Consider the following 27,170-nt stretch of genomic DNA (forward strand, 5'->3'; position numbering starts at 1 on the left):
CATAGGAATTTTTCTTGTTCCATGCCAACTTTAAGGGTAAACAATGAAATATTTATGTATAAGCATGTGTGAAAAATACAAAGTTGCAAATACTCATTCTTGGAAAACACCTCCAAGAAATCATCAACTAAGAATCTTTGTTGCCTTGACAAAGAATAGTGTGTCAACTCCCTTGAATGTGAGAAAACCAAAAATATATTAACTAATTTGCAACCAAACATGAACCTCCAAACTAAAAAAAAGTGATCTATTTTTTGCTAAAGAATACTCCCAAGGGTGGCCATAGTATCCATGACTCAATCTTTGCTTTAAATCTCTTTTATCCATTTGTAATAAACAATTGCAATAGCAAGAAGACTAATAAGAAATGGATTAACAATATCAACTCTCAAATTTTGATTATCATCCATCCAACACTCACTCCAACCATCTAGAATAAAATTCATCATCATTTGTTGGGAATCAATGCACGGATACCCAAATAATTATGATTTTCAACATTCCTTGAAAGTTGCACAACATAACTCTATGCTCCTAAAAAAAAAAACACATCATGGAATTTTGTGCACTTGTAGCCTATCCATAAAAATAACTAAAACGTAACTGCAAGGAGCAATAGTAGTCTTCAAATCCAATCGTAGAGAATGACTACTATTATATATAACATTACTTAATGCAAAGAATGAATTTTCCAAGTATGTAGATGTCATATTTATGTCCTTTCCCAAAATGCACATAAGAAATAAGTTGGAAACTACCTTTCCTTATTGTAATGAAATTTCTAGCAAGCTCAAGAACAATTTTCGGAAACCATTCAAAATTTGAAATGTTAGAAATATCCAAGAATCAATACTGTTAGATTTATTACATTAATTAGGTTAGTTTCTAAGTTTAGTTTAAATAAATAAATTAGTTAGATATAGTTGCTCAGAAGTTATTCCCGTAGGTAGTTTTTATAAGGGAAAATGAGGTTATCTAATGTTGTTCACATATCAATGTGAAATATTAAATATTAATTATGTATGTATCTGATTGTATCCAAAAAATCTGAGTCAATAAAGTCAGCATTTTATATTTTAGCTCTTTAATTTGGTATTAGAGCGGGTTGATCAATGGGGAGAAGAGTGCTTTTAATGGATTTTGGATGACTAGACCCTATTTTTTGTGAATAAAATAGGAGGTTGGAGGCAATGGAGGCTGGAGGATTTTTATCATCTCAAGCTAGCTTCTCGCATAGAGATTATTACTGCATGAGAAGCACCTATTTGTGTCCCTGTAAAGTTAGGGCTTGGCAAACACATCCCTAAAGATAAGAGGGAACTTGATAGATTTGTGTCCCTGAAGAAAAGATGGGGCTTGGCTATGTGATTGTCCTTCTATGGAATGAGGGCTAGGGGGCATGATTTGAAGAATGGCATTAGAGACACTTGGAGGAGATGTCAATTTTGGAAGGAAAGGCATTCATGTGCAAACATATTAGTGGTGATTGTTTCTACGACACTTGAGGAGGCGTTAGACACACTCGAAGAAGATGTGGACTTTCGAAGGAAAGGTGTCTCATGTGCAGCACCAAAGGAGGCATCAGGCACACTCCATGGAGATGTGAAACTTTGGAGGAACTATGTATCATTGTGTAAGGGAGGTGGAAACAATCTTATTATGAGGACAACTTCAAGATTTGTAGTTTGAAGTTGGGATATGAGGGCAACTTCAGGATTAGGATTTGCAATTTGAAGTTGTAGAGAGAAAATCTACTTTCAAGGATTGGTGAAGGAGCTTCATCAAAGCTTCCAGAGGAATAATATTGGTGAAGGCTTTCACTTTTATTGGATTTATGTAATAAGGGGGGAATTGTTGGACTTATTACATTAATTAGGTTAGTTTCTAATAAGGGAGAATGTTAGATATGTTGGATTAATGTAATAAGGGGGGAGTGTTAGATTTATTAACATTAATTAGGTTAGTTTCTAAGTTTAGTTTAAATAAATAAATTAGTTAGATATATAGTTGCTTGGAAGTTATTCCCATAGTTAGTTTTTGTAAGGGAAAATGAGGTTATGTAAAGTTGTTCACATATCAATGTGAAATATTAAGTATCAATTATGTATGTATCCGAATGTATCCAAAAATTTTGAATCAATAAAATAAGCATTTTATATTTTAGCTCTTTCAAATACATCCCACGAAGAACTGACATCTCCCAATGTCATAATACTCCTTAAGAGCTACCAATTTGTCTTCTTATTTGCATATCTCATTTGGTGGTTTCCAAGGAGAGTAACCAATCATTTCATAATGTAAACCAATAGCAGACTGCAAACTAACTCCAACTCATATCTTGAATCTTCTTTGGGATCCCACACCTTACTATTTTCAGCAAGTGCAACACTACAACCAAGAGTTGTCCCATCATCCAACATCAAAAGTGGATTGTCATATGTCTTCTTTACACCCAACTCAAACAATAGGTTTTCATTTCACACCCCAAATTGATTCTTCCAATTACATTTATTCAAATCAACATAATTTTTTCTATGATGAATAACAAAATAAATATGTTATACATTTCATGAATGATTCCAAGATTGTCCCAACTCTTGTGTGCATCCTCATTATAATTTGCAACAATATATTGTGGATCCAAATCATCAAAGCTCCTAAACTTCTACTTTAAGTCAGCCCAATGCAAATATAAATCAGATTTCATTTCAAGATCTTCATCACAATCATCAATGCTATCCTCCATACTTGCACTATGATATAAAATTTGAACATTATCACAATTAGAATGAAATTCATCTTGTGCAAGATCTCCATTGTGTTAGGAAAGCAACGGTGTGAAAATGCTTGTCGAATGCCAAATTACAAGGAAATAAGCAACAATAAATTTAAAACAGAGATAAGCAATCAAATAAATTATCAAACGCAAGACACAGAGAAAACAAAGTTTAACGTCGAAAACCCTTATGGAAAAATACCCACCACTACAAAATCCCAAGCAACATTGTATTGCAATAACAAGTTACATACAAAATTCTATTTTTTCACAGGCTTAGATTGCCCTTACAATCAACCTGATTTCCAACAACTATCTTCTTTATGAATCTTGCAGCCATTAATACATCCTGCAAATTCATTACAAAATTCGGTAAAGAGACAGTGACATTACAGAACTGTCTACCATCCATCAATCACAACGGGTGCCTTCAGTGATGTGAATGTTTCAGATGCTTCAATCACTATGGAATGTTCCAGTCACGCGAACGCTTAGTCACTCTGAAACGTTTCGGTCACATTGATGCTTATCACCTCCGTAACGTTTCGATCACGCAGATGCTTGTCACTCCGAAACGTTTTGGTAACACTCAGTCACGCACTGAGAGCATCACCACCATACTCGTCACACACTCACTGTACTTTATTTTCACCACCGTACAACATACACTTCGTATTGCACGTTTAAGTATGGTAGAATTTACTGTATGATGATCTCACTTCCACCATATGGTGAGAATCATCGTACCTCATCATCCTTTTACAATCTCCCACTTGATGAAGTGCAAAGTCACACAAGACAACTAACAAAAGTGAGGGGCTTTAAGACTTGTAGAGCTTGTGCACCATTTGAACTTAAGTGTGTTCACTGGCTTTATTAATGCATTTGCAACATTCTCCTAAGTGTCAATCTTTTCTAGATTTACCTTTCCATCTTCAACCATGTCGCGAACAAAATGATATTGTACATCAATGTGTTTTGTCCTGGCATGGAAAGTAGGATTCGTCACCAAACATATTGCACTCCGACTGTCACAAAAAATTGTAATTTTTGCTACATCATAGCCAACATCAGAACACAAATGCTTAAGCCAAACTGCTTCCTAAGATGCATGAGTAGATGCCATATACTTCGCCTTAGTTGTCAAAAATGCAGTTACACTTTGTCATTTGCTCATCCAACTGATAGCACCACCATTTGCCATGAATACATATCGACTGATGGATCTTTTCATGTCAATGTCCTTAGCCCAATCCGCGTCAACATAACCTTGAATGCTAACCAATCTGTTAGATCTCATTGAGTTACCTTGATAACATAACGCATACTATGACGCACCCTTCAAATATCGCAGAATTCTTTTCACAGCATCCCAATGTAACTTGCCCAGATTTGCCATAAACCAACTCAATACTCCCACTGCTTGCACAACGTCTGATCTCATACTGACCATCGCATACATAAGGTACCTACTTCATGTCTTCAATCTCATAAAGAGATTTTGGATTGTCATTGACCGACGACTTAGTTCCATGTAATACTGGAACTACTTGTTACTTGCAGTCAGTTATATTAAAACACTCCAAAACATTGGTAATGTACTTTCTCTAGCTAAGCCAAAGCTTTCTGTCAACACTATCCCTTTTTATTTCCATCCCCAAAATAAATTTTGCTGACCCTAAATCTTTCATTTCAAACTTCAGGGGCAATTGAGATTTTAATTCTAAAATCATTTCATTGCTATTGCCTATAAACAACATATCATCTACATATAGAGCAATAATAAGTATCTAATCACCTTCATCTTTATAATACACACAACAATCCGATTTAGATCTCATAAAAACCAAAGACAAAACATATGTATCATATTTTTGGTACCACATTCTAGGTGATTGTTTCAATCCATACAGAGACTTTTTTAGTTTACATACCAAATGCTCTTTACCTTTTTCTGCAGAGTACTCTAGTTGGGACATGTATATCTCTTCTTCAAGATCACTATGAAGAAACGTCATCGTCACATCCATATGGTCAATTTCAAAGTCATGTGACATTGCAAATGACAACAAAAATTTGATAAATGTTAGCTTAGCTACAGGAGAAAATATTTCTCCAAATCAATCCCTTCTTTATAAGAATACCCCTTTGCAAACAATCTTTCCTTGTACTTGTCAATCCTTCTACCTAGATCATACTTCTTAAACACCCATTTACATCCCATAGGCTTTCTCCCATTAGGAAAGGGTACTAGATCCCAGGTTTGTTCTTCTCCAAAGATTTCATTCCATCCTTCATGGCTGACAACCAAAAATCTAAATCTGGCATATTAATTGCTTCTTTGACAGTCCTAGGCTCATCAAAATCCGTAAGCAAAGCATAGGCACAATTAACATTCAACATAGAATAAGAAAACCTGTCTAGTGAATAACCATACCTATCAGGTTGCCGTCTCTCCCGAGTGATCTCCTCACTTCCTGTGGTGAAGCTTCGTGAGGTTCAACATGAGGTTTAGGATCATATTCTTCTTCACTTATATGATCGCTTGAGCTCTCCTCATCCTCATTCTCAAGTATTTTTGGATTCTCGTTCTCGGCTTCATTTGAAGTATGAAATACCTCCCGTCTAGAAGCTAAAGGGATTTGAATTGCTTCCTTTCTCTTCTTAGTCTTCTCTAGCTGCTCTAATTAGTTAGCTTTCATCTCACGAAAGATAACACTCCTATTGTACAACACCTTTTCAGTGAGAGGGTTCCACAATTTGTGTCCCGTCACACCAATATTGTACTTGATGAAGATACACTTCACTACTTTGTTATCCAACTTTGACCTACCCACTACATAAGTGTATGCCTCATAGCCAAAGACATGCAAATGTCTTAATGAGGGCTTCTTACCAGACCATGCTTCCATAGGTGTCTTGTCAATTAGTGCTATCGTAGGAGAACGATTCAACATGTTACACATTGTTGCCACCACTTTGGCCCAAAACTTTTGTTCAAGACCAGAACTTCCCAACATGCTCCTTGCTCTCTCCATGAATGACCAATTCATCCTTTCTGCTACTTTGTTCTGTTGCGGAGTATAAGGTGTCATCTTATGCCTCTTGATGCCATGATCTACACAGAATTTGTCAAAATTTGCATTGCAAAACTCATCACTATTATCCATCCTTTAACATTTAATCTTTCTTCCAGTTTGATTTTCAACAAGGTTCTCAAATTCCTTAAAATGACTAAACACTTATGATTTGTTCTTCAAAAAATAAATGAATGTTCTTCTCGAATAATCATCAATAAATGATACATAATATCTTGACTTAGACAAAGAAGGAACATCAATAAGACCAAATACATTAGAATGAATATAGTCCAACAAACCAGAAGATTTTTGAGAACTAGAATAAAATTGAACATGATTTTTCTTTCCATAGATACAATGTGTTGGATACAATTGTTCAATTGTGTGTTGTCTTTGATGTCACACAAATGTCATATCAGTCATCAGATAGTGCCTACCGAACTCAGAAGGTCAACAAAGAAAAGGACAGTGTCTACCGAGCTCAGGAGGTCAGGAAGGCAATAGACAGTGTCTACTGAGCCCAAAAGGTTAGTAAAGATAGTTTGTAGTGTCTACCAAGTAGACAGTTGGTTACCGAGCCTTCAAGGTAATCAAAGAAATTTAGTTCTTATCGAGCCCACTCGGTAATCGAAGAAAATATGACAAAAGCAGTTCTTACCGAGCTCACTCAGTAATCGAAGAAAATATGACAGAAACAGTTCTTACCGAGCTCACTCAGTCATCAAAGGTAATTTGGTAAAAGCAGTTCTTACCGAGTAAACTCGGCAGCCAAAGGATTTTAAGATATTGTAATGTTAACCGAGTCAAGAAGGTTAACTCTGGAAATTCTTGGAAGCAGTATTAACCGAGCAGGGTCGGCCAGTAAAGGATGTTTATTTGTTTAAGAATAATATCTATAGCCGACTGATGAATGGTTTATTGGTAAATGTAACATGTAAATGAGCCGACTTGACAATCTGAATGGTATAAGTAAAAGGTCAAGTTGCGAATTCAAAAAAATAAATGTGTGGAGGAATGAGAAGCTAATGTGATATGAAGACTGATTATTGTGGAAGCGTATTTAAAGGATGATCAGAGATCATTGAGGAGTAGCAGAGTCATATTTGATCAAGGAGGATCTAATGATGCTGAACAGAGACCTGTATCCAACAAATTCAGTTGCATCTTGTTCAGGTCAATTCATTGTTGCTTTCTAACTATTGTAATAGTGATTTCAAATCTCTTAATAGAGTTGGTTTAACAGCCATCTTGTAAATCCTCTAACAAGGTGACAGTTCAATTGAATTGTTCTAAAGACCTCTAGCAAGGCCACTCCTAACAGGGTGATTAAATCCTCTAACAGGGTTACACCTAATAGTGTGTATTGTAATCTTTAACAGGGTTGGCTCCTAACAGGGCTCACTTCAGAAGAGTGAAAAATTGGTGACTAGTTACTTGGTGATTTTTCCCATATTGGGTTTCCACGTTAAATCCGGTGTCTCTTGTGTTCATTTTGTTTTCAGTTACATGTATGAATGCTTAAAGATAAGTAATAGTTTAATTTACCGAGTTACAGCATTTGTTTACCAAGTATCAGCAGTAACCAAATCTTCAAGGCATCTAAGGAATCTGTGATTAAATTTTGTTAAGTAACTAATTCACCCCCCCTCTCAGTTACACTATCTTTAATCCCAACAACAATGTTCACAGAAATCAAATTCAAGGTTACAATCAACCAATCCCTCAACCAAGTTTTTGTTCTTCAAGGTTTTTAAACCTTTCCTACCAATATGACAAAGCCTATAATGTTAGAGCATTGTTTTCTCTATAGGATGTTTAAGTTCCATCGCATTTACACCATGTGTTGCCATATTAATTTTATAAGACTTCACAGAGACACTATTACAGCTTACAGGTTTGGCATCTAACTTATAGTGTGTTCCAATGCATTCACCTTTAGCTAAAACAATAGATCCTCAATTCATCTTGCAACCACCATGGACAAATGTTACTTGGACCCCAACAACATTCAACTTACTGACAGAAAGTAGGTTTCGAGCAAAACTAGGTATGTGAAGTACTTCATCAATTCCCTTTACTCTGTTGTTGTGCAATTGGATTCCGACTCGTCCTCTTTCAATGATCTCCAGTGTGGAATCGCTCACCAAGAACACCTTTCCACCATTGTAGGGTTCATATTTTGAGAGATGTCATGTGGAATGATGTTCTTGAATCCTCCAACCATACATCATCAATCGTAGGCATTTCCAAGGCTGCTACGAAGGCATCAATGTCAGTTTGGGAAGACTTAGTGTTGGAAGTACATTTCTTCTTCTTTTTTTTCTCCTCCTTGCAATCCCTTTGGATATGACCTTTCCGCCCATATTTCCAACACTTCACCTTGGACTTCGTTCTAGGAGTGGCAAATCACTCCTGAGACTTTGACTTCGTGTCCTTATTTTTCCTTTTTTCCTTAGATTTGTCTCCTACACTCAAAGCTTCTTTGGCCACCTCAGAGGACTTCTTTCGCATCTCCTTTGACAGAAGTGCAACAACTACTTTGTCCATTTTCAACTTGGTAATCGTACTTCTAATTGTCGTTACCAAATGATCCCAATAATCAGGAAATGTGCATAAAAGTAACATGCACTGATCTTCTTCATCACTAGACACACCAATAGATGTTAACTATGCAATCACCATATTAAATGAGTTTAAGTGATTTGCCACAATCATTCCTCCCTCCATCTTCAAGGAGTACAATTTCTTCGTTAAGAAAATCTTGTTTACCAAAGATTTTCCCTGATATATGTCTCCTAATTTTTTCCACAAGGAATGTGCAATTCTCTCTTCATGGACATTCAATAAAACTGAGTTTGCAAGACAAAACCTTATTAGTCCTCTGGCCTTTCGATCTCTTAGTTCCCATTCTTCCTATTTCATGCTTGAAGGCTTAATGTCAGACGTGACAATCCACAAATCTCAATCAACTAGCAAATCTTCTACTTTAAGTTTCCACAACTCAAAGTTGGTGCCATTGAACTCTTCAATGTCCACTCGTCTTGATGTACCCGTCATTTCAATTTACAAACAACAAATTACAACTCCCATTGAAACCAAATTGACACAAAAAACCAAACCCTACCTGACAAGGATAACACAACTGGCCAGGCTTTGATACCACTTGTTAGGAAAGCAACAGTGTGTAAGCGCTTTTCGAATGCCAAATTAAATGGAAATAAGAAACAACAAATTTAAAATGGAGATAAGCAAGCAAATAAATCATCAAACATATCAGACACAAGACAAAGAAAACAAAGTTTAACATGGAAAACCATTTTGGGAAAAAGTCCACCACCACAAAAATCCAAGCAATGTTGTATTACAGTAACAAGTTACCTACAAAATTTTGTTTTCTCACAGGCTCAACTGGCCCTTACAATCAACCTGATTTCCAACAACTTTTTTCTTTATGAATCTTGCAGCTATTAATACATCCTGCAAATTCGTTGCAAAATTTGATAAAGAAATGGTTACATTATAGAATCGTCTACTATTCGTTAGTCACAACAAATGCCTTCGGTGATGCAGATGTTTCAGATGCTTCAATCACTCCAGAACATTTTGATCACACTGATGCTTAGTCACTTTGAAACGTTTCGATCATGTAGATGCTTATCACCTCCAGAACGTTTCGGTCACGTGGATGCTTGTCACTTCAGAACAATTCAATAACACTCATTGACACGCTGAGAGCATCCCCACCATACTCATCACACACTCACCGTACTCCATTTTCACCATCGTACGATAGACACTTGGTAATGCATGTTTAAGTATGGTAGACTTTATTGTACGGTGATCTCACTTCCACCGTACGCTGAGAATCATTGTACTTCATCATTCTTTAACACATTGTATATAGGTGCCAACACTCCCAAATTCCATGTGTTAAAAGGTTGATTGCTTTGTTCAGAAATAAAATTATTTATGTTGTTATCATGAGTGCTTACCTTTGTTAGAGAGTCGCTTGCAGACTCAGTAACAGTTATGTCATCATAAATACTCATCTCCAATGGTTGTGCATGATCATCCAATGTGTATTTATTTAAACTATCATTAGTGGAATATTTGAACTCAATCACGAGTCTATTGTTTTTTCTTTCCGTTCATGCACAAACTCAAAAACAATAGTTGCATGCATATCCAAAGGGTGTTTTTAAACTCTATTGCAGTTTCTTTAGATAACAAGGAACTAGCTCCATTCGAATGATTTGATGCGAACCTCTTCATTGATTTGTTTGTCATTAGAATCTTTTTCATTTTCTTTTAGTTTATTTTTAAAGATGAATCTTAATCACCCAAGAGCTAATGCAAGTAATGTATATTCTCCTAACTCTTTATATAATTATTTTGTCTTTGGCAACTTTCCTTCAACTCTACTAGCCCTTGTAGAATTTTGTCTTCTAAAGTCTTCATCTTTCTTACTAGACCTTTAATGATGGAAAGATACACCTGCTATGATACCATTATAATATGTAACCCTATTCTAGTCCATTTTTTTCTTAATGTTCGAAGAGATACTATAACAGAATTGAAGAGCATTTTTATATTGAAAAAAATAGTAATAATATGTTGAAAATCTTTTATACATAATCAAAATTTATACTTGAAATTGAAATAAAAATGTAAACTTTGAATATCCAAATGATTAAATCAAATTACAAGTGTAAATTGAACATAACCAATTGGTGGGAATGAATATAGATGTTTGTAGCAATTACAATCGACAAATACAAAGGATTGCAAACTCTATTGCACATTAATACATCACCAAAATGCCACAATTGGGACTATTACTTAGTAATAACAATATATGTAGTTATTAACACACCTTCCAATCTCTCAAAACTTCTCACAACTATGAATGTAAATCAAATCTATAATATTCATTGTTGAAGATTTATGAATAACTCCTAATAGTCTCCAATGTGACTCATGCAGTGAAGCCACTTCCAATTCTCTAGATTGTGTCTCTCAACAATGTAGAGAATGTTGTGTGCAAGGGTTTCCATCCTCACAAACCAATATGAAGAAGAACAATCTCATTCAAGAATCAAAACATAAGCAATAGCAATATTCAACCAAGCATGCAAAATGAGCTCCATAAATTTTCTTTTATATCACTCCCAAGAAAGTAGACCATCTTCACTAATGCACGTGGGACTAAATAAAATAAAATTATTCTCCTCAAATTTTAAGTAGTTTTATTTTTGAAAAATTGCCTTTTTCTGCCTTTTACTATTGCTTTGGGATTTATTTTTTCTATGTTTTTCCGGGAATATATTTGCCCTAATTTTATACAAATGATTTTTCGCTCTTTTTTTAAATGCTTTTTTTGCTATTTTATTCTATGAATACTCTTCTCATATTTTTCCTTGAATTCTTTCATTTAATATTTCCCCCTTAACACATTTAAATATGTATCGTCCTATGTTTTAAGCACCTTATTTGTGTACAATTTAATGATAATTTTTCACCTACCTTAGTGTGTTTTCTATTGTAGGATCTCATTAACACTTAAAGGATTCCTAAATTCAAATATGGGTCCTCTATTTCTTTAAATCTTACTTAAACATGAGGTTTGCCCTTATTTTTAGTTGTGCTCCTCTATTTTTATCCAATCCCATAATTTATTTCCACACTGATGAAGGGTACTCCCCATATTAACAGAAGCACACACAATAGAATATAGAAACAACAACAATTTGCAAGAACAAAAAATGAGCTTCTTATTATCTTCAATAAAATAGAATTACAATATTCTAAAATAGAACATGCAAAACCAAATGGGTATTCTCCTCATAAAATTATGTAGGCAAGAGCCATCATATCATATCTAAAATTTTCCTAGACAACCCTACAAGTCTTCTTTATATAAACAATTTTCCACCACCTAAGAAGGTTATAGAAATTTAGCCCTAAAAATTGAAGTCGACCAACCCTAAGATATCATTATTCTTATTTTATTACATTAGAATAGGCCCCAAAAACTTTTGGAACAATTTAATTAGTGTCTTCAATATTATGAGTTGAACTAGGGCAAGACAAGGGTTGTCTATTGCTTGTGAGCCATTGTTCAATTTTGGTTATCATAGGTAGCATTCAGGCTTGTAAGTCATCTTCTTGTAAACTTCACCAATCAACATCAAATCAACTACCTCTTCGTCAACTTCTTCAAGGACTCCTGAGATGTCAAATTGTAGATTGAAATCCTTGATTTCCTTCAAATTAAGCCTCAATCGCAATCTTTTCCTAACTTCATAATCATCTTGGCAATCTGCCCAGTAGTCTTCAATTTGAGGAGCGTGAGAGGAAGATGAATGCATCTCAAAATGCTTTGATGTAAACTCCTGACTGTCAAAATTGGAACGAGGGGCATAAAATGAGAGGTTCATAGTTTTAAACTCCTTCAAGCTTAGGGCATCTTGAGAAGACTTGCATCTATAATGCCCAACTTCTACTAGAAAGGTGTAACTAGAGCCTTTTCAGACTTAACAATTTTTCTCGACCTCTGCCAGTTGTCTACATACTTCAATTAACACATAACAGTCAAGGCAATGTCAGGGCAATCTTAAAGGTTTCCCTTCATATCCTCCAATCGTCAAGTAAGTGAACTTTTGAAACTGAATAAAGAAACTACCAAAAATGTTGACCAACTGAGCTACCTCCTCTTATAGCCTCATGTTTTCTTTCTCGAGGAGTTTGAACACTAGTTTGGCCAAAAAGGTATCTTGAACTCTCTTAAAACCTTTTGGGTTTGTATCCTTCTGTAATAAGGGGTAATGTTCATAAATGGGTATGTCTTGGTTCCACACTTGGTGAACTAGGCCTTTCCATTATCTTTCACAGGCTAGAATGTACAAGAAGTATGATGACATATAAAAATCGAAGGTTGCAGATACTTGAGAAAACTCCTCTTGCAATCTTGTTGCTATAATGTTAGCCCAATAAATAAACTTATCCTTTCCTAGAATAGTTTGGATGAAAAAGTACATCTATTATTCCCAATGGCAGACATAAGAGTTCCCTTTCACTTTGTTTAGCACAGTTATGATATCTTTAATTTTTGGGATTATGTGCTCTCTGGTCAAAGGACATAGAAGACAAGAACTGCCTCTTTCAGGCTTGAGTAATCAAACCTTGGTAACTACATTATTGTATTCATTGACATTGGTAGTGAATTGGGCATAGGAAGAGTTGATAGTCCAATCTTCATAAACCTTGCATGGGGGAACTCTCAATGCGTCCATAACAACAACTCTATTCACATATACCAAAACTTCACCACTATATGTAAAGATACACCTTTTAGCAACATCATACCTATCACGACACACTAGAGCTAGTTATGGGCAGGGGATAACATCAGGAAAGTCATAGGCTTGCAACAACCCACTTCCTAAGACCTTTTCAAATATTGACCCAGGCTTTTCATTGGAGAATCTAGCCACTAACTTGCCAATGTACTCATTAGCCAGGAATGTATCTTCAATCTCGGGTAGAAAACTACTTATGGCCAACAGTTTTTCTTTCTCAGGTAATTTGGGGAAAAAGGCAACCATGAAGGGTTTGGGATTGACTAACAAAAAGCAGAGAAATGACCAAAAGAAAATACACAAACAAGTAATCAATCTATTAAAAAAACCAAAAGCCAACAAAAAGAAAATGGAGGACTCATCGTGTTGGTTGTATAAGAATTGTTGATACTGTGGCCTATTGCTATCTCCTTATATCTCCAAACAAAACATAATTTGTTTTACCTTAAACAACTAAGGGAAAAAAAGAAAATAAAACAATCTTTTAAGGTATGCAACCTATAGGGAAAAGTGTGCAGATGTAAAAAGTCTAATTGAAAAGACATGGTATTTTCCATCATTAATCGCTCCTTCAATTTTGCACATATCAAAGTGTACCTCGTCATCATTATCATCAATTACCAATAAATGTGTATCTTTCTGATGAGCTTCGGAAAGAAAAGATAAATCCTTTGTACTGCCACTTGCTTGGACATGTGTCTTCACCACGAAGAACCTCTCGGCCTATGAACTATGAACAATTGAACTACTTAGTAACAGTTCAATGCTCAAGTTCGTGGGCCTTAAAATCTTGGAACTAACGCTTATAACAAGATAGAACTCTATCGGGTAAACTATTGAACTTGAACATAAAGTTTTCAAAGTTCAACTCTAATAATGAGCGACAAGGTCTGATGATTGACAATTTAACTTAAGTCTAGATTGACCTGACACTTTGAACCCATGAACCAATGAACTATGAACCTCAGAACACATTGTGTTCAAAGCTTATGTTCAACTTGAGGTTCATGCTAACGATGAAATATTTTAAGGGGAAGGGGTCCAGAGACTGTAAACTAATGAACAACTTGACATCTAGGTTCACATTGGAGACTTGTTTAGGAAAAAAGGGTTTTATTTTGACATGCGACAAATAGATGTGATGTGGCTTATATGTGTGTAACAGTTGGCTCTAACATGGGATTCAGAGTGTGAAGGACTGAAAAGGAGTTTAGATATCTCTTGTTTCATAATCAAACTAACAACTAGAATAAAACTAAGCTAGAATAGAAAGGAGAAGAAAAATTGCACTAAGACACCAAAAAATTGTTATATACAAATGATACGACTAAAGCTGATAAAGCTTCAAAGCTTGCCCATTTTATGACAGGGGCATTTCGGTTCCATCCAAATACCCTAGTTCGAAAGAATTAGCTCCCATCACCTTGCTGATTTTAAAAGGACCTTTCCAGAGTTATTTGAACTTATCATGTGACCCTTTAGGTTGTCTTCTTTTATCCCATAACAACACTTTGTCATCCTCCATAAATTTTTAGGGTCTTGCTCTACAATCGAAGATCTTTTTAACCCGCACTTGATGGGAAGTTATATGGTCAACCACCTTTTCTCTATCTGCTTCAACCTTTATGAGATAACAAACTCACTTTTCCAAAGCAGCATGGAATACTTTGTCTTCAATGACCTTTTGAAATTTGATAGCTGCCAGTTCAAGAGGGAGAGATAACTAAGCCTCAATCCCATCCACTAGTTCAAAAGTAGTCATACCTATCGCTCTTTTAGGGGTTGTGTGGTTCACCCACAATGCTTCATAAAGCTTCTTGTGCCAGTCTTTAGCATTTGCACTCGCCAATGTTTTCATGATAGAGACTAGGTTCTTATTTGAGAACTTGGCTTGTCTGTTTCCTTGTGGAAAATAATCAGAAGAATGAGAAAGACAAATCTTGTTGTCATAATAGAAAAGTTGCAATTCCCTTGAAGAAAAATTCTGAGCATTGTCTGTCACCAACTTTTTTGGGACTTCAAACCTGACCAAGTTATTTTCTATCAAAAACTTGCTCACCAACTCTAAAGTAGTCTTTTTTACAGGAGTTTCCTTGACCCATTTGGTGAAATAGTCAATGGCAGTCAAAATATGAGTATGCCCTACACTAGAAGTTGGGTTGAGAGGTCCTCCAAAATATAAACCCCACTGTTTGAAATTTTCCTCCATAACAAGAAGTCTTAACAGGAGAGCTACTAATTTAGGCTTACCAGAAAATAACTTGCACTTTTCACACCTACCTACCCATTTATAAGCATCTGCAAATGTTCTAGGCTAGTAATACCCGTTTCTTAGTATCTTGAAAGCTGTTATGGTAGAGGAAAAGTGACTGCCAAAAGCTTTATCATGGAAGGAATGAAGGAGTTTATCTTGTTGGTCCTTATCTACACATATTAGTCCTACATACCATCCAAACCCTTATTATAAAGAACATCATCAACAATCACATACTTGGCATATTTTAACCTCAAATTCCTTGTTGCTTTTCCAGTTAGATGCTTGGGACATTCGCCATAGGTAAGGTAATAGGTAATATCTGAGAACCAGTTGTCCTCCAGGCCTATGAACAGTGCCAATGATTCTACTTCTTTAGCTCTTTCTGTATTTTCAGCAATCAAAATTGCATAAACCTTGCCCTTTCACCAATTTTGTTGGCTTAATTTCTAAATCGAATTCTTGAACCTTTGAGACCCAAGCTGCTCTGTTGTTCACAACAACTTCCTATTGAGTAAGAACACTTTTTATAGTTGTTCTCAGAACAAAGACTATGGAGTGAGAGTGTAGGATATAATATCGGAAGTGCTTTATTGCCTTTACTCTTGAAAAGACTTGCTTCTTTGTGAATGAATATCTTAATTCACGATTCTTCAAAGGGACACTCATGAAATATATCGAAACTTCATAACCGTTTTCATCAGTTTCCAACATAATGACAGACATGATATGCTCACTAGCATAACAATGCATAATAATTTATTTCTTCTAATCAGGGTGAGTAAGAATTGGAGTGTTCGCAATAGCAACCTTCACTTGGTCAAAATCTTTCTTGGCTTCATTGCTCCATTTATAAGTTAGCTTTTCACTAAGCAAATTTGCAACAGGCTTGGTAGTTTTAGCAAAATCAGGTACAAACCTTCTTAGGAAATTGATCTCCCTAAAGAAAGAGTGATTGCCATTGCGGTTAGAAGGCATACATAATTGTTGGATCGCTTGAACTTGCTCAAGATCAATCCTAATTCCATCCTTCAACAAAAGGTGTCCTAGAAGTTTCCTTTCAGTTACACAAAATACAAATTTCTTGGGATTAAGGGAAACGCCATGCTCTTTGCATCTCTGAAGAACTAGCCTCAGGTCACGCAAATGCTTCTTTCTCCTCCTTGAGAAAACTGTCATATCATCTAGGTATATATGACTATTATCTTGTTCAACAAATGCCTAAAAGATGATTTCATAGCCTTCTAGAACGTGGCGTCCGCATTGATAAGATTGAATGACATTCTGCTAGAGGCAAAGGTACCCCAAGGAGTAGTGAAGTTGGATTTGTGTTGATTAGGAGCCACATTGATTTGATTGTATCCCGAGAATCCGTCAAGCATGGGCATCATCTCTAAACTCGCTACCATTTGCAAAATGCAATCCATATGCAGTAAGGAAAAATTGCCTTTTAAGCTAGCCTGGTTCAGGTTTCTAAAATCTACACAAATTCTAATTTCTCCACTTTTCTTTCAAATAGGGACTATATTGGCTACCCAAGTAGAGTGATGAATCAGGTGTATTATACATGCTTTCAACATCTCATCCACTTCCTTGAAAACAACATTGGCTACCCTAAGATTATAATTCCTCAATTTTTGGCAAAAAGGAGTCGCTCTTGGCTTCAAAGGGATCTGATGTTTAAACTTTCCTTGTTGAAAGTCTTTTAAGTCTTTGTAAGACCATTCGAACACATCTCCAAACTCTTTCAGTAATCATAAGAATCTTCCTTACTCAGATTCATTTCAACACTTACCTAAGTTAACCAATTTGGGATTATCTTCAGTACCAATATTGATCTTCTCGCATTCCCCTACAAGTTCCTCCTTTATATTGGTATTCTTACTGAAACAATAGCCCTTCCTATCAAATAATGATTCTAAGGTTACCAATCCTTTGAGAATGTGATTACCTTTCAATTGAACAATATCATCATCACAACCCTCCCTTGCTTCTAAAGAGGTTTTCTGACATTCATGACCTAAACCCTAGGGATGAAAAGATTGAAATTGCCTGGATCCTTGGAGAAATGCATTAATATGTAAGTCATCGTCAAAAACTTGTCAGGAGGTCGCATTGTCTAGTACACTACTAGGGCAATGGATTAGTTCAATGGTATACATTGTCAAAAAAAATCAAGATGCAAAATCATTAGAGAGGTTGAACCAGCTAATACATCTGTTGTAGCATTGTATTCCCTAGGCATGGATTCTATGGAAAAGGCTTCAAAACCTTCTAGCTCATCTCACACACTATTTCTATAATGTTTAAGCCTCACATTCTTTACAACAAAGATGTCTCAAACTTTCTTGTCAACTAGTTTAGCATCTCCCTTAGACTTCAGTATTTTAACTCCTCTCCTCTCGGCTTCTTCAATACCCAAAAGCATTGCCTCGTATTCAACAATGTTATTCGTATTTTCAAAGTCAAGCTTAAAAGCCTTTGGAATGATCTTGCTAGAGGGCGTAATGAGAACAACTCTAGCTCCAAAAATAACTAAGGCGCAATTGCCATCAAATTCTAACGTTTATATTTCTTCATCTATCAGCTCTTTTGGTCCTACAATGTCTTCTTTAGAGAGCACAAGATAATTAGCAAAATCAATCTCATTATACATGATATGTGACCTGGGATCTTCAGATGGAAAAGTTGTGTATTTGGCTTTGTTTCCTAGCTTCAAAATAACCTTTTTGTCCCCAATAGGTATAGTGGCCTAAGACCAATCTAATTTAACCTCCCCACCTAAATCTTTGTGAAAGTTTATGCTCAAAAGCATGCCATAGCTAGCTGGGGTGTCGGCAACTAGAATAGTCAATTTGAGTCTTTTGTCAAGGATTTCGGCTAAGGAAACTTAAGCGTCTTTGATCTGACCCACTAGTTGGACTTGCTTGGAATCCATAGCATAACATTTACAAAATGTTTTGGTCAAGTGTAAATCCAACACTTTGCCTACTATAGCTGGCATTATGTTATCAAAAGCTCCAAAGTTAATAATACAATTGCTCAATCTATGACCATGGATAAATAGGGATACATAAAATGGGTTACGTTTTTCAACTATTGAGCAAGTTTGTGTTGTTTCAACATGAATGAAAGACTTCTTTATTTTAGGTTCTTCTATGGGTTTAATGGGTACCCTGACAGTTACCACTAAGTTGCTATGTTGAGCTAACTAGAAGGGACATAGCCTTTAACATATTCAATCAATTTATCTAGCTCATTGGGATTAGATTTCAAATAATCAAAACGAGAAATTTGAATCTTTGAGGACTTACAAAATTTAACAATGTCAAATGTGGGTTCAAAATCGGCCTTCTTAAGAACTTCACCTCCTGAACATGATTCCTTTGAACCTTGAACTCCTCTTTGCACTTTCATGTTTGTTTGCACCACTTGATTGCAAGTATGGAGGAGGATTGACTAGTGGGGGACTTGTCATTGCAATTACTTATAGTAAGCACTATGCATGAAGGATCTTTAATAGTAGTGTAAATGTGGCCACCTCGTTCTAAGTCAAATTCATACTCAAGGAAATAACTTACAGAGTCACCAAGTCCTCTTTAAGACTCTTCATCTATGGGCACCTCTTCTATGGTCTCCTTATTGGCCTGCAATTGTTGATAACGTATCATCTCCGGACAAGAAAGCCCATCATGTTCATATGTAAGATAGAAGATACACATATTTGTTCTCTTACCTAAGGGACCTTCAATAGCCAATTTCTAATTATTTGGTAGCATGTTGGGTTGTCTTCCTCCTACCTTAGGATGTTGGAAGTTCCTAGGGATATCATGGTACGGTGCCCCTGTTTCCAGCATTTTTCTTTTCATCTTTGAGACATCATTCAACAACCTCTAAAATAGATGGTTTGTTGAATCAGAAGTGGATGCCTATGAATTCAGAGTTTGCATATCTTTTCTCTATTTGCATGCGGCAAGGAGATCATTCTCTAACTCAATAGTCAGTCTTTGCAGTGCGTCAATGTATGTTACTTTGTCACACCTTAGAGGGAAGCTTATGTCAGGCAGCATGACATTAACAAATAAACCTTTCCTATTTTCTCCATTAAGTCTTTTTGTAGCAGGGATTTTGTTGAGGATCCTGTTGAACTTTGCTATGAAATCATGCATGGGCTCGTGGATCTATTTCTTGAGCTTTGACAATTGCAACAACAAAGTATGCTCATCATCAGTAGCCTAAAATGTTGCCTTGAAGGAAATCCTCGTAGAGGGCGAGCCAATAATGGCTCCATTCGGGAGATGATGAAACCAATCAGTAGCAACTTCGGTCAAAGTTTGAGCAAACAACTTGACTAGTACATTTTTAGTAGAAACTGGAAGAACCCCACAAGCGGTGTTAAATGCATTCAAGTGTTCATCTGTCAATTTATTCCCATCAATATTGAACTTGGGATGGATGTCCCTAGCTCCCTTTGGAAGAGGATCAAGATTAGTTCCTACGGCAAGAGGTCCTACTTGGGCACCCCAAGGGTTTGCAACCATGTATGGTAGTATGAAGTTCACTGGTTGTGCATTGAAATGCGTTGGAATTAGGGTTCCAGGTTCTACTAAGGCTTGTAGGATTGTAGTAACTGGAGTGGGCCTTTCAAGGGAAGGTAGTCTACTCCTACACTTTGTTATTCTTTTCCTTGTATGGGTGAGGTTAGGGGCGAAGTTCTGCAATTTTACAAAATCATAAGATTCATATATGGAGCCCTTATATTTATCATCGTGAGTTTACTTACTCCTAGCTAGCTAGTTTAAGTTAAAATTTAAGGATTTAGTCTTTGAACTAGATTATTGTTATTTACTTCTGGTTGTTGAACTAATCTTTCTACCACTGCTACTTCTTAGGCTATGGATACACCTCCAATTAGTTATGCACGTTCTTCCTCCTTCTCAAGGACTTGGTTAACCCATAGGTATTGTTCAGTACTAGTTCTGATGTTCTAGGCCAATGAGTTTAGGTCAGAGATGATATCTTTTTGGGTATTATCAAAACCTAAGCCTCGTTGGAGAACAGGGAAAATGACTTAATGGGGTAAGACCATTAATTTTATTTTTTCAAGCTATCTCCCCAGCAGGGTTGCCAAAAATTGTTAGCAAATAGTTTTTCCCTCTTCAGAGTTGTTACCTCTTAATAACAAAAGAAAAACTAACTTGCCACAACTGAATCTCATTATCACTTCAAAAAGGAAAGAAAAGACTATCTCTATTTGAAGGCACAACTCCCTTTCTAAAAGATTAATCATGAAAATAATTTATTATAAAAGAATTTTGAATAATGGTTCTTTTAACTTGAAAGAATATAAGGAAGTAAAAACATCCTCTTATAAACACAAAAGAATGTTGTAGATTCAAAGGATAACTATTCCACAACTTATGCCACACGACATATATCAAAATGCTATTATGATTTCTGAGCAAACTTATTGATCTGTAAAGATAAATACATGCACTACTTTAGCGAATTATGAAAAGAAGTCATCATAGTGAGATTGAATTCCATATGAACTACAACCAAATCAAACAACCATACAATCATATGAGTGATGCCATAAATTTACTATCAAAATGCCACCAAAAATGATTAATACTATATTAAAAAAGGAACTATTATCAGCACTTATGCATTCAAAGAGTCAACCCTAGGGATCTAACCAAAAACAAGCAAAATAGCCAGGCAGGGCTTTTGAAACAGTTATAGAAACTAACTCCTTAAGGAGTTGCCAACGGTTAGATAAACCAAGTCTTCAAAAAACCTTAACCAAAAGAAAATAAAATGCCTATGGCTCATGGCCCCTAGATTCCTAACTAATTAACAATAAGATTGCCAACATTAGCATTATGTTCCTGCGTCATAGGAAAATTGTAGCCAGCTTCCTTCTATGCTTTGTGGACAACCAAAAAGTTCATCAATTCATTTTGCTAAGGAACTCTAGGTTGCTCTAGGCACAACTTCCACATTATCATAATTCAATTGACGTGCTCCACTTTCTTATCCTGTGTGTCCAGGTGATCAGCACAAAAAATCATCATCAAATCAGCCCTGGCGACAATGGTAAGATCCTTAACAACAATTTCTTTCACCTATTCCAATGCCCCTATTTTGGAAAGGAAAGCCGATTCAACTTCTTTAGAAGTCTTACACTCTTGGTCAGTGTTTTCCATGATCTTGACATCGATACCTTTGATGTCGGTAGTTAAGATTTCCTTCAAACAATTCATTTCTTTTTGTAACTCGGCACATTCATCCAGAGATTGTTCAATTACGATGTTCCTCCATTCAAGGTTAGCTTGAGCTATGATCAAGAAATTCGTGCTAAAATTGGCTCCAAATGTTTTAGCCAGAAATCTACTCACTCCATATTCCTCAACTTCTAAAATGTCAATGATGCATTTATCCCATTTTACCTTTTCAGAGCCACATGCATTCATCTCAAATTCTAGAGCGTTCATTAGCTTTTCTGCTTTGGATTTGGTGTTGGTGAAATGGGAGAAATAACTAGTTGCTTGAGTGTTCGCCGCATTCAACCATTCATTATAGGCATGAGAAACTGAGCAGTCCCTTTTTACCTGTTCAATGAAGCCCTTATTGGTGGTAAAAGTAACATCAATTACAGAAATTGTGTTTGGTTGGGTTTTTGTATCTGGATGTTGAAGTTAATGAATATATTCTGCCATTTTGCGCAAAGATAGCTTGAGTGCTTTCTTATCCCTTTTGTCTTTCCATATACGATGAGAGATCCTCAAATTGTCAACACTCCATGTCTTCATATTTGCAGACGTAGAGGTGGGACCAAGGGTGGTCTTTTCCACAGCATAATCGTGAGGAAGTACCTCATCTAAACTCTTACCAGCTGCCAACTTTAGAACATCTACTACCCAATGTATGGTCTTTTTATCAATGTATTGTATAGTTTCAACCTTTGGCTTCTTGATTCTAGGGTTTTTTTCGAAAGCATTTTCTCACTGTATCCTCAACCGGGAGGGTTCCACAAACCAGACTTCTTTTGATGCCTACTGATAAGTCAAACCAATTAGGAACCAAAGAACTATCCTTTGGAGGAGGTGTTTGAAACATAGAAGAAGTGTTGAGGGCCATTGAACTCAAGGTATTAGCCCTTTCAACCACTTCCTTGCTTCCTTGATCCATTTTGTTACTCAAGCTCTCAACTATTGAATTCTTCTTCAGAACTATTTCAATAGGCTTCGTACAAGTTTCCTTGACAGATTTCTACTAACTCAACTTCTTCCTATTGTGTGAACGAGTCTACTTGGCCGAGGGAGGGATTTGAACTAAACTTTAAACAATTATTTCAGGTTCAATGTTCTGCTTCGACAAACTTGCACTGTGAGAGGGCACAATTTCATTAGTGTCTTCAATATGATGAGTTGAACTAGGGCTAGCAGATGTGTCTTGGACGTTAAGGGTATTCAGTGAGGGTCGTCTTTTGCTTGTAGCCATTGTTTAGTTTTGGTTATAACAGGTAGAGTTATGGCTTGTAAGTCATCTTCTTGTAAAGTTGATCAAACGACAACAGGCAGGGAGTATGCTTCAATTTGTTCAATATACACCGAATCAACTACCTCTTCGTCAACTTCTTCAAGGACTCCTAAGATGTCAAGTTGTAGATTGAAATCCTTCATTTCCTTCAAAGTAAGCCTCAACCACAATATTTTCCTAGCTTCATAATCATCTTGGCAATATGCCTAGTAGTTTTCAATTTGAGGAACATGAGAGAAAGATGAACGCATCTCAAAATACTTTGATGCAAACTCCTAACCATCAAAATTGGAGTGAGGGGCATAAAATTAGAGGTCCATATTTTTAACCCTCACCTTTAGGCTCAGCGCATCTTGAAAAGACTTGCATCTGTAATATCCAACGTCTACTGCAAAGGTGTAACCAAAGCCTTTATGGGATGTACAATTTTTCTCGACCTTGTTAGTTGCCTGCATACTTCAATTAACGCATAACAATCAAGGCAATATTGGGGCAATCTTAAAGGTTTCCCTTCATATCCTCCAATCCTTAAGTAAGTGAGCTTTTGAAATTCAATAAAGAAACTACCAAAAATGTTGACCAACTGAGTTGTCTCCTCTACCAACCTCATGTTTTCTTTCCCCTAGAGTTCAAACACTAGTTTGGCCAAAAAGGTATCTTGAACACTCTTAAAACCTTTAGGGTTTTTATCCTTGTGTAATAAGGGGTAGTATTCATAAATGGGCATGTCATGGTTCCACACCTGGTGACGTAAGCCTTTCCATTCTCTTCGATATGCTAGAATGTAAAACATATATAATGACATATAAAAACCAGAGGTTGCAGATACTTGAGAAATCTCCTCTTGCAATCTTGTTGCTATAATGCCAACCCAATCAATAAACTTATCCTTTCTTAGAATAGTTTGGATGAAAAAGTACATCTAGTTTTCCCAATGGAAGGCATGAGAGTTCCCTTTCACTTTATTCAGCAGGGTTATGATATCTTTAATTTTTGGGATCATGTGCTCTATGGTCAAATTTCATGGAAGACGGGGACCACCTCTTTCAGGCTTGAGTAACCAACCCTTGGCAATTATAGTATTGTATTCTTTGGCGTTGTAGTGAATTGGGCGTAGGAAGAGTTGATAGTCCAATCTTCATAAGCCTCTCACAGGGGAATTCTCAACGAACCCATAACAACAACTATGTTCAAATATACCAAAGCTTCACCACTATATGTGCAGATACACCTTTCAACAACATCATACCTATCACAACACACTAGAACTAGTTTCGGGTAGGGGATAGCATCAGGAAAACTAGAGGCTTGCAACAACTCACTCCCTAAGACCTTTTCAGATATTGACCCAGGTTTTGCATTGGAGAATCTAGCCACTAACTTGCCAGTGTCCTCATTAGCTAGGAATATATATATCTTCAATCTTGGGTAGAAAACTAGTAATGGCCGACAGATTTTCGTTCTCAAGTAATTTGGGGCAAAAGGCACCCCTGAAGGATTTGGGATTGACTAACAGCACGCCTAGAAAATGCACACACAAGCAATCAATCTGTAGAAAAGAAACAACAACCAACAGAAAAATAAATTTAAAAATGGAGGACTCACCATGTTGGTTGTATAGGAATTGTTGATAATGTGGCCTACTATTATCTCCTTGTATCTCTAGAAAAAACATAATTTTTTTAAACCTTAAATAGTTAAGGCAAAAAAAGAAAAGAAAATAGTCTTTTATGGCACGCAACCTAGAGGGAAAAGCATGCAGATGTAAAGAGCATAATTGAAAAGACAAGGTACTTTCCATCATTAATCATTCCTTCAATTTCACACACACCGAAACATACCTAGTCATCATTACCTTCAATTACCAATTTGTGTATCTTTCCCATGAGATTCAGAAAGAAAAGAAAAATCCTTCGTATTGCCACTTGCTTGGACTCATGTCTTTGGCATAAAGTACCTCTCGGCCCATGAACTATGAACAATTGAACTACTTAGTAACAGTTCAATGTTCAAGTTTGTGGGCCTTAAAATGTTGGAACTGATGCTCAGAACAAGACAAAACTCTTTCGAGTGTATTGTTGAACTTGAACATAAAGTGTTCAAAGTTCAACTCCAATAATGAGCGACAAGGTCTATTGATCAACAATTTAACTTACATCTAAACTGATCCGACACTTTGAACCCATGAACCAATGAACTATGAACCTCTAAACACATTGTGTTCAAAGTTCATGTTCAACCTGAGGTTCATGCTAACGATAAAAATTTTTAAGAGGAAGGGATCTGGAGACTCTAAACTAATGAACAACTTAACTTCTAGGTTCACACTGGAGACTTGTTTACAAAAAGAGGGTTTTATTTCAACATGTGACAAATAAATGTGACATGGCTAATACGTGGGCAACATATATAATATTCATTGAATATGAATATCAGTGAACAAAAGACCTTGCTTATATAGGCAAGATGAGAGGTGAGAGGTGGGATTAGACAAAATATTGCCATCTTTCTTAATCTTATGCATAATGAGAACAAACAGTGATACATATATTAAATGTCTGATGCAAATTTAAATACTAAGACTCAAAGTAAATAATGAGTCGTGGCTTCATCAGTACTCTCTCACTCCTAAGTAAGCTTAACATGTAAATCAGTGTCCACTAATAATAAATATGAAATAAACCTCAAAGAAAATTATCATTTTTTTGTAAAGTACATGAATGGACATCTTAAAGTTGTGTGGTCGATTTAAAGAAGTAATATTAGGGAATCAAAAAATAAATGATCATTAAGAATAAGATATTAAAGTAAGGTCTTGGGAAATATTTTGAATATGCAAACACAAATTTACAATTTAGGAACCACAAGATAGCTTGAAATCCCCTTTGTACAAAACTTCTAGCATTTTATACTTATCCTTTTCTAAATGAGAAATTCACTTTTTTATCAATAAGAACTATACAATATAATAATTTATCTCATTGAATTTAAAAAATAGAGAAAGGTAGCCATGACCATGAAATCTTCAAGTGATTCTAAATGTTGTATGGAGTGTGGAACTATTAAGTGTTAAAGAGTGGATTTTTCTATTGTCTACTATTGAAATATTTCAATTTGGTATGGTAGCATATAGAATTGAATGAGTTTCAATAAGATTTTGTTTATATATTTACCCATTTAATGTTATTGGGTTTAGATTAAATATATAATAATTTTTTAATACTAGGAAGAGAAATGATGGGACATATCAAGGAACTACATGGCAAATCAAATTTCAACTTAGCACAGTTATTCAAATCGGGTTTTATACATTGTTTATATCAATTGCATCCTCAACACGTTCTATTCTTCAGGTATTTATATCTCTCTACCACATGCTTTATGTCATTGAAATGTCTAAAGGTATAATTTGATCTTTTTATATTTAATTCTATTATCCTTTTCGAATTGTGCAAGGTGCGATGCAATGATCCCAAAGCAGATCCTCCTCATTTTGAGACTCCTCGAATTGGACAGGACAATTCAATAGCTCGACATGGAATCCATGGATTTTACCAACTTCTTATAATGCAAATAGATCCCCATTGGTTGGTATATGGGGATAATACAATATTCCTCACGCAGAGTGTGAACACAGGACCATTTAATGGAATTTTGTATGATTATATACGATTAGAGGAGCCCAATGTGTCATATTAAGGAATCAAGATCAAATTTTATTAATGAACATAAATTATATGGTTAAGGAAAACCTTTGACGGGAGTAAGATATCTTTGAATATTTGGAGGGATCCCTTAATTCTTAAATTTTTATTTTTAAATATAAAACTTAAACCACTTGACCTGAATCACTCAATATAATTAGAGTATTGCAGACCTTAAATCCTCACTTCTCCTTAAAGAATAAACAGCTAGAATATACTTTCAAAATAATTTTGATTGTGGAATTAGATTTGTTTGAGTAGGTTTTGAGGTTGAAATTTAATTTAGAAGGAAAATGTTTGACATTAGTTTTTAACATTTCAAGTGTTTGTTAATACAAATATATGAAGTTGTTTATGAGGAGGAATTTTAAAATAGGATTTAAAAGAAATACATATTTAAAATGATAGTGATACAAAACTTATTATGGTTTAATTATATTAAATTTGGGATAT

General features: G+C 35.6%; 1 protein-coding gene across 2 annotated transcripts in view; it reads left to right on the forward strand.

Moving 5' to 3' along the window:
- Nucleotides 1-26,861, forward strand: part of LOC149535017 (putative rhamnogalacturonate lyase B) — a 193,134-nt gene extending 166,273 nt beyond the window's left edge. For both annotated transcript variants that reach the window (XM_089807207.1, XM_089807208.1), the window contains 2 exons: nt 26,240-26,366; nt 26,470-26,861. In XM_089807207.1, the coding sequence (XP_089663333.1) occupies nt 26,240-26,366; nt 26,470-26,712 (370 nt within the window). In that variant the 3' untranslated portion in view covers nt 26,713-26,861. The remainder of the gene's footprint in view (nt 1-26,239; nt 26,367-26,469) is intronic.
- Nucleotides 26,862-27,170: the final 309 nt, after the last annotated feature.

This window comes from Cupressus sempervirens, chromosome 10 (genome assembly GCF_028749045.1).
Source record: "Cupressus sempervirens isolate cs-2001-9-10 chromosome 10, ASM2874904v1, whole genome shotgun sequence".
Lineage (NCBI taxonomy): Eukaryota > Viridiplantae > Streptophyta > Pinopsida > Cupressales > Cupressaceae > Cupressus > Cupressus sempervirens.